Source organism: Varanus komodoensis, unplaced genomic scaffold (genome assembly GCF_004798865.1).
Source record: "Varanus komodoensis strain SLA01 unplaced genomic scaffold, ASM479886v1 scaffold8, whole genome shotgun sequence".
Lineage (NCBI taxonomy): Eukaryota > Metazoa > Chordata > Lepidosauria > Squamata > Varanidae > Varanus > Varanus komodoensis.
This window is the reverse complement of record NW_025336481.1, coordinates 1,982,328-1,990,349: the sequence shown is the minus strand read 5'-3', so window position 1 is coordinate 1,990,349 and position 8,022 is coordinate 1,982,328. Positions and strand designations below refer to the sequence as shown.

Sequence of the window (8,022 nt, the reverse complement as noted above, 5' to 3'; positions counted from 1 at the left end):
GCCCGAGCGGCCCCCGCTCGGCCGGGCCCGCCTGCCCCCCTCCCGGGCTGCCCGCTACCCATCCCGGGCGGGGCGGGGCGGGCTTGGGGAGCCAAGCCCCCCCATCAGGCGGGGGGGCAGGGCCACGGCAGGGGCAGAGCTGTGCCCCCCACACGGGCCCCCCCCCCCCCCCGGCCGGAGGCTGCACGGGGCAGGACTGGCTGCTGGAAAGAGCAGAGTGGCCCGCTGCCCAGTTTTATATTTATCTCCCGTTTTCTCCTCTGCAAGGAGCCCAAAGCAGCTTGCAGAATCCTCCTCTCCATTTTATCCTCACAACAGCCCTGTGAGGTAGGGCTGAGAGGGAACGTAAACGATGCTTAACTGCCTGGGGCGTGCAGGGAGCCGTGGACCTTTTTCCTGTCCTCGGATAAGCTGAGCCCTTAATTTTGTTTTGCTGGGTGATACTGGGCCAATCCCTGTCCTTAGCCTAACCTGCCTCACAGGGTTGTTGTGATGTGCGGGGGGGGGATCATGTTCGCTGCCATGAGCTTCACGGGGGAAAGGCGGGATGCGCATGCCAGAGCATGGTTGCGCCCTGTTGGCCAGGCCTTTTCTCCTCCGCCCGGAGCTGCAGGGGGGTGTTAAACATGCAGCCTCCGCGGACATCGCCCCCCAGCCCCCCTCCCAGCGGCCCGTCCGGCAAAACCTGGCCTGTCTCTCTCTCTGGGTGCCGCTGCACAGCCCGGCTCCGGCGAGAGGAAGTCGGAGATGCTGCCGGCCGGGTGGAGCGCGGACAAGGAGCTGTACACGCTGCGCTACCGGCTGAAGGACGACTCCCGCGACCTGCTGCTCAAGGCCATCATGATGGACGGCAGCATCATCCTCAACGTCATGGTGAGCCCGCGTCTGCCCCGGGAGCCCGGCTCGGCCTTCCGCTGCGGGTCGGCTGGGGCTGCCGTCCCCTGCTCGCTGCCATGTGTGGGGCCGGAACGTGTCTTTGCGCAGCATCGAGAATGCCCCCCGTCATGCTTCCCTTCCAGCAAACGGGTCCCCAGCTCAGCTTTGTGTCTCTCCTCTCCCCTTCAGGATCCCAAGTCACAGAAAGTGGCAGATTTGACCTTGAAAGTGGCGGACTACGTCAACCCGCAACACCTGGCTGACTTCGACAGGTAAGCGGCCTTCCTGCCTCCAGCACCTTCTTGCGGAGCTCAACGTGAGAGCCACCCTGGCTCGGGCCAAAGGTGTATCCTGGCCTGCTTGACCCTGGTGCCCTTTGGGTGTGTTTGGAGTACAGCTTCCATCATTTCCAGAGGCCCTGCTGGCTGGGGATGATGGAGCTGGGGAAGGCCAATATATACACATACGCACACTTGGTTCCCCATTGTAAGAAAATGCATCTAGGGAACCCCTGCCATCCGAGATCCCTTTTATCAGGAAATGCTGGGGGTTGGACTCAAGGTGCCGACGCTTTGCCACTGAGCCATGGGCCCTTCCCATTTTATTTTATATTTTTTATTTATTTTATATTGTTAATTTTAATTTTATATTGTTATTTTTGTATTTTATTGTATTTTATTGTGTTGTAAGCCGCCTCGAGGCTTCGGCAAGGGGCGGCATAGAAATGTTTTAATAAATATATAAATAAATATTTATGTATTTATTATTTGATTTCCAGCCGGCCCTATTAGCTGTGTGGTTCCCAGGGCTGATCAGCTGATGCTGAGTCTGGGGCCTTCAGGCTGTGCTGCGGGGCTATTTTCTGGATGCAGAATCACTCGTCCCTGCCCCAAGGGGCTTACAGTCTTCTGGGGAGAGAGGGGGAGTAGATTAGGGCTATGCTACCCCAGGGCACTGGAGCAGGGCAGGGGGCAACTCCCACCCACAGCTGGGCCTCTTCAAAGACAGCCCCATTCCGCTGACTGCAGTGCTGTCATTGTTCATTATTCAGGCCATTTTAAGATGGCTGTTTAAATTGCTGCAAAAAGCCTCAGTGGCCTTTTAGCTGCTTGGGCCACTTTTTAAATGTTAACAGCAACAAGTAGCAAGCAGCCCTTTCCGGCTTTGGATTGGGAGCCTGACTGTGTGATGCAGGGAATCCCGCGGGTTCCCCCCGTGCAGCTCCCCAGGCTCTGCCCACTTTCCCGCAGCCCTGAGCCCAACTTTTGGCCGAGTGCCCCTGCCCCGGGAACCGAGCCCACCTGACTGCTCCGCAAGCCCGGCCTCCATGTACACAACTCAGAGGCTTCGTTGCGCTGCGTGTACTGTGGGGGAAGGTTGCCGGGTTGCACAAGAGGAGTTCTGCGAGCATTCACGGACTTCCTCTTAGCTCAGCGGGCCGAGCATGAAAAAGAGGTTTTTGTCAGCCTCACCTGGCCTGGTTCCCTCCAGATGTTTTGGATGGCAGCTCCCATCAGCCCCAGCCAGCCTGGCCAGTGGTCCAGGCTGGTGGGAGATGTAGTTAACACCTACGGAGGACACCAGGTTTGGGGGAAGGGTGGCTTCGTAGGGGCTGCTTCTGCGGACCCTGGTGCCGGCCAGGGTGGCCCAGAGCTTAACATTCCTTTGGTGTTCTCCGGCGGTCTCTCGCCAGGGTGTACCTGAGCACGGACGAGCTGCAGACGCGCATCACGCACCACATCCTCTCGCCCTTCGAGGCCACCAAGGAGCGGGCCCCCACCAAGGAGGAGCCCAAGCGCGAACGGAACCCCTCCCCTCCCAACCCTCCCGATCACGACCCCCTGTGGATCCCGCCGCGGCCGCCCCAGGGCACCCGGCAGCCCCCCTGGTGAGTCCCTCGCCGGGATCACGGAGCGTGCAGCCTGGGGAGCCAGCCTTTCGGGGGGCTAGGGTGGGGTGCAGCTCATTTCAGTGGCCGCACCCTGCAGCCGTGCGAGGCCATGCGGAGGAGGTTCCTTGGCTTCCCACACGTTGCGAGGCCGGGCCCAGGCGTTCCGTGAAGCCTCTTTCCCGTGCCACATGGAGACGCCTTCTCTTCCAGGCGAGATCCCATGGGACCCTTTGCCGTCGGGGGAGAAGACCTGGACCCCTTTGGGTAAGGCGGGCCCTTGTCTAAGGGCTTTTTCCATTGCTTGAATGCCAGCTCATGTCCCCACCGAGAGAACTGGCCAGAATCAGTGGGGTTGTGGGGGGTCTTTAGTGGGGGAAGGGCTTGCATCGAAGCTTCAGGGAGCGTAAAGAACAAAAGCAAAGCGGAGAGAGAGCAAGGGCTACCTGTGAAGGCAGAAAAAAGCCCAAAATCCACAACTGGCCAACCGCTCTGTTCGGTCCCACCAACGCGTGCAGATCTTCCAGTCCTCCGGATGCACCTCTGCTTCTTGGACCCTGGTGAAGAGTCCTGGAGAATTTGGGAGCTTGTGTGTTCTTGTGGGATTTTGGCTTCATGGGAGGCTCCGTTGGGTTGCGTAATCGGGCGAGAGCGAGAGCACCGTCCCCTGGTCTGTTTTCTTCCCACAGCGCAGGTGTTTGTACACCTTGTACAAGGTCATTCTTCACTCGCTGTTTTAGCTGTTTTGAATGGTTGTTGCTTTTTCGAAATAAGATGTTATACCGTTTCTCTTGTACTTCATTCTAGCCTTGTTATGTACCGTTGTGCTTCAACAGCTGGTGGGATAGAAATGAAATGGGTGATGATGGTCAAGTCCAGACTGCACCCAGTTATTAACCCAAATCTGCCCTTCTCTTGCGTAGGGGCCGAAGCGGGGGAATGCTCATGGATCCCCTTCACTCCAGGTTCCGGAACCCCGTCATCGACCCGTCCTCGGGGCTCCCCAGTAATCTCCCACCTGGCTCTGTTCCTCCCGGTGCAAGATTTGATCCCTTTGGACCACCTGGGGCCGGCCGCGGAGGGTGAGTTGGGGGGCATGTAGCCGGCAGCCGAGGTTTAAAGCTTTGCAACAGAACATTTAGTACCATTTTCACTGCCCAAACTGCTGTTGATTCCCGGAGCACCAGTTTTGCTTAGTAGTGGGAGGCCCCCAGGATGGGGAAAGGCCAGTCAGGGAAGAGGGTGAATTTTGGGTGAGTTTCCTGGGATTGATGGTGCCAAGGAAGGAAATCAGTGTCCGATCCTCGTGAGCTTTCACATGAAGTTGTGACCTGAAATGGGCCAGAACCCCTCGATATTTGTAGGTTCGGTTTGCAGTGGATGGGAAGTGGATTGCCGCGGACCCATTCCAAGGCTGGATGTCCTGGACTGGAGTCGCTCAGTCGCAGGCAGTGCCCACTGAAGGGTCCCCTCTAAATGGGCTTCATTGTAAGCGTCGCTGGTAAACTAGCTCCCCCAGGCTCAGCTCAAAACAGGCATGGCCCTGGGCTTAGGTCATCTCTGGCCTCAATGACTTCAGTTAACCTCAACTGCAAAAACCTACATTATGTGCCCAGTGATGTCACCAGTCCTGTGGTGGCATCTGGATACCTTCCGGCTGCTACCAAGATACTTGGTGGCACCAGGTTCTTGCCTCAAGAAGCCAGAACCTTAACCCTGCTCTGGGATCCATCCTGAGCAAGGCAAGTCCCTTGCAGGGTCTTTGGGATCCATGGATACTCCCTCTCCCATGGATCCTTGTGGCCAAGAAATCCCGCATCACCACCAGGAGCCTCACGAGGAATCTTTCTCCTGCGCTGCTTTCCACGTCAAACTTTGCATGGGCAGGTTTGGTGCCATGCTGAGCCCCTTCAGAGCTGCCTCGGCATTTCAGGCGTGTAATGGGCTCGGGGGGGGGGGTCCAGCTAAAGGAGCTGTTTGTAGCCTCCCCAATTTTGCTCATCAGAGCCTTCACCACTTCGGCCCCCTCCTTCCCTGCTGCTGCAATCCAGCCAGCCTCCCATTCAGTCCCATGGTGATTGTCGCTCAGCGTGTGAAAGATCAGCTGGTCTCACGTTTGTTGCCGCATCACAGTGGCCTGGTTTGTGCATGATGCTCAGTCTTGGGGCGGTTTGTTGAAATCTGGGTGGTGGTTGCATCTGAGCCCATCCTCGCAAAGAAACATGGCTTGTTACTGGCTTACAAAGAGTCTGGCTAGGCTGAACCAGGAAGTCCAACCCAGGACTGTGGCTTATCCCTGGTTGGTTTGAGCTGAGCGGCCCGAGAACAAAACTGCTATGAAGGGGGGAAATTGGGCGGGAAAGAAAGCAGGCAGAATTGGCAGAACGACTGGCCGCTGCTTGGCTTGTCTTCAAGGTGGCTCGTGACCATTCGACCATTCCTGGCTGACGTTGACAGCCGTGCCACAAAATGCAGTTTCTCAAATGTTTCCGTCCTAAAGCTTTATACTTAATGTTCTCCATCCATCTTTCAGGCCCGGCCCTGACCATCTTCCACCACCCAATTACGACGATATGTTTATGTGAGCCGCCGGAGAGCCCCCCCCCCCCACCGCACTGGCGTGATCTGAGCTCGTCTCTTGCGCCCAAATGTTCGAGGCACAGACGGCGGCCGGCAGGGCTATTCTCTCTGGCTCTGCCGGCTGGCTTTGGTTTCTTGGCATATAAAGCAGAAGAGGAAGCAGCGGGCAGAGATGTTCCTCGCCGTCATCCTTCTCTTTCTCTCCCCAAGTTTTCCCGCCGTGGTCCCCCGGCACCTTGAAACGGCAGGGGCCTGTCCAGCAAGCCCACCGCACGGTAGTGGTGTGGGGCCTTAGGGTGTGTTGTTTTCAGTGTGGTGTGTGAGAACGAAAGCATCTCTTCCTCGAATTTTGGTCAGCGGCTGAGAGCCCAAGCGGCCGTTCACCCGCTGGAGGAGCCATGGACTGGGCGGGCGGGCGGCCCCCGAAGACCTCCTCCTCCCCCAGCTGCCCCTCCAGTTATCACCACATCAACCCATCCCCCTGTGGGCTTACCGCTTCCTTTCTTGAGGGCTGCAGCCTCAAATTCGTGGCTGTCTCCCAAGGAGGGGCTGGGGAGGGCGGTCTTCTCTCCGTGGAAGCATGAAGCTAGCAGTGAGGAACTGGTGATCTCTGCCCAGGAGACAGAGGATAAGACGCGGGAGGAAGAGGAGAGCTGGCGAGCATTCAGAAAGGCGCTCGCCGCCCTTGGCCTACAGGCCGCACCCAGCTCTGGGTGTCCCCCTAGTGTGGCCCAAGCTGTGCCCCAAATTTAGAAATAACGGCAAACAGGTCAGCATTCTGTGGTGGCCGTGGAGCGCCCCAGTGGACGGACACCTTTCGATTCACCAGGGGTCTAAATGCAGCGCTCTGAGCGCCACAAAGTGGGTTGCCACGGATTTTCTTCTTTTAATGCTTCAGAACGCAGGTGGCTGCCCAGAAGCAAATGCAGCTCCTGATTGCTGCCATTCCCAACCCCTGATTTAGAGAGAGTTTCACCCCCGGGCTGCCGGCTGCCGACAGCCATTCGTACACCCGTTCCGTGAAGCTGCAGCGGGCTTGGATCATGCTCTGGCCGACTGGAGCAGCTCTGGGAAGGGAAAAGTCAGCTGATTTCCCCAAGAACCTGGCCCTGACATCCTGGCTTTGGCTGGAAGCAAACTTGCAACCTTCCTTTTTGAAGCACATCCAAAAGAAAAGGGGACACTTTCCCCTCCCTTCTGCCTTCTAAATATTTGCAGGTGGGGTAGCTGTCAGCTGGTGCCCCAAGCAAACGGACAAGCCCACCGCATGACTGCCCCCCACTCCTGAATTGGGATGCGCCTCCCTCCCAGCACAGGTGGCCGGGGGTCTCATTTTCTTCCCAGCAGCCAGCCGGGCTTCAGGGGCGTCTCTGAGGGTCTTCGTGAGCCGCAGAGGCCGCCTGCTCTGCCAGATCCATTCGGACGGCTGCCCAAAGAGATGGCCCTGGGTCGGCCGCGAGACATTTGTTCCCCGGAAGAACATGGCGCATTCTGGGTCGGCTTCCCCACCGCTGCTGCCCTCCTCATGTCTTGAAGTAGAACTCCCATCATCTCGGGAGATGGGAGTGGTGATCCACCATGCCTGAAGGGCCCTGAGTCGGAGCAGGCTGTTTTTGAGCCTCTTCCTTTCCCATCATCCATTTTAATGCCCTGGGAAATGTTGACTGGCCTTAGCTGTGATCCCGGGGTGAGGAATCTGGCTTCCCTTCTGGAGGACTCGGGTCGCTCCATCATTCCCTCGGAGCGAAGGGGGTGAATGAAAAGGTGTCCTTTTTCCTGCAAGTTCCGTAGCTGCCAAAAATGACTAATTTCTCTGTGTGTGTCTCAAAATTTCTTTCCTTTTGATGGGTGTTGAGGCTCTGGTGGATACTGGGGCTTGGCGCATCCTTGGAAATGGGCAGGTGTTCGTGGAAGCCGAAGAGGGCCAAAGAGTTGCATGGAGCGCTCGCAAGCGCAACCAGCGGGTGGTGGGCAGGGCAGTTGTGTGAATCGGCTGCAGGGACTTCCACGGAGCAGCGAAGGCCATCAGTTGTGGGGCCGTAAAAGGCACGGTCCATCTTGGATGCAGCCCAAGTTTTCTGAGTTTTTGCCAACTAGTGGCTGTTGATTGTTTTGCTGTGAATGCAGAAGGCAAGTGAATTAAAAGTCTCTCTCCAGTCCCTCTTGTCGTCTTTTCTGCTTGCATGAGCTTTTCCCCGTGGCTCAAGTACCCCATGGCTGTGAAATCTGGGGCATCCGGCATCAACTGTGCCACTGAGGGAAATGAATCACGCGTGGGGGCTGCACACGTGAACCACACTTCAGAAAGCAGTGAAAAGTCGAAGGTTGATGCTCAGAGAGCCGCTTCTGTGCCTCTGGCCAAGCCACGGGGGGAAGCATTCCGTTAACCCAGAAGATGCACAAGCTGGTTCAAAATGAAGATTCTGGATAACCCACTAGACTTCCCAACCGATTGCGCAAAACAAAGGCGGGCACTCAAATTCCACAGGTTCTGGATTTCTCCAAAATGCCCCAAGGATTTTTCCAAATCGGTCCACGGCAGAACCAAGAAAACATCTGAGAAATAGTTATTTTTATTACTGATCAGGGCTGTCGATGGAGGAAAAGGTTTAATTTGTAATTGCCTACCTACCTCTTACACTTAATTGGTTAATCAATTAAAATAAATGAACGGTTGA

At 56.8% G+C, this 8,022-nt stretch overlaps 1 protein-coding gene across 1 annotated transcript in view; it reads left to right on the top strand.

The window, feature by feature from the left end:
• The window catches only part of PSMF1 (proteasome inhibitor subunit 1), a 7,805-nt gene extending 302 nt beyond the window's left edge, over positions 1-7,503 (top strand). Inside the window, exons 2-7 of the mRNA XM_044455623.1 lie at positions 721-873; positions 1,066-1,148; positions 2,570-2,764; positions 2,978-3,031; positions 3,688-3,846; positions 5,298-7,503. Coding sequence (XP_044311558.1) covers positions 721-873; positions 1,066-1,148; positions 2,570-2,764; positions 2,978-3,031; positions 3,688-3,846; positions 5,298-5,349 — 696 coding nt within the window. The 3' untranslated portion in view covers positions 5,350-7,503. The remainder of the gene's footprint in view (positions 1-720; positions 874-1,065; positions 1,149-2,569; positions 2,765-2,977; positions 3,032-3,687; positions 3,847-5,297) is intronic.
• Positions 7,504-8,022: the final 519 nt, after the last annotated feature.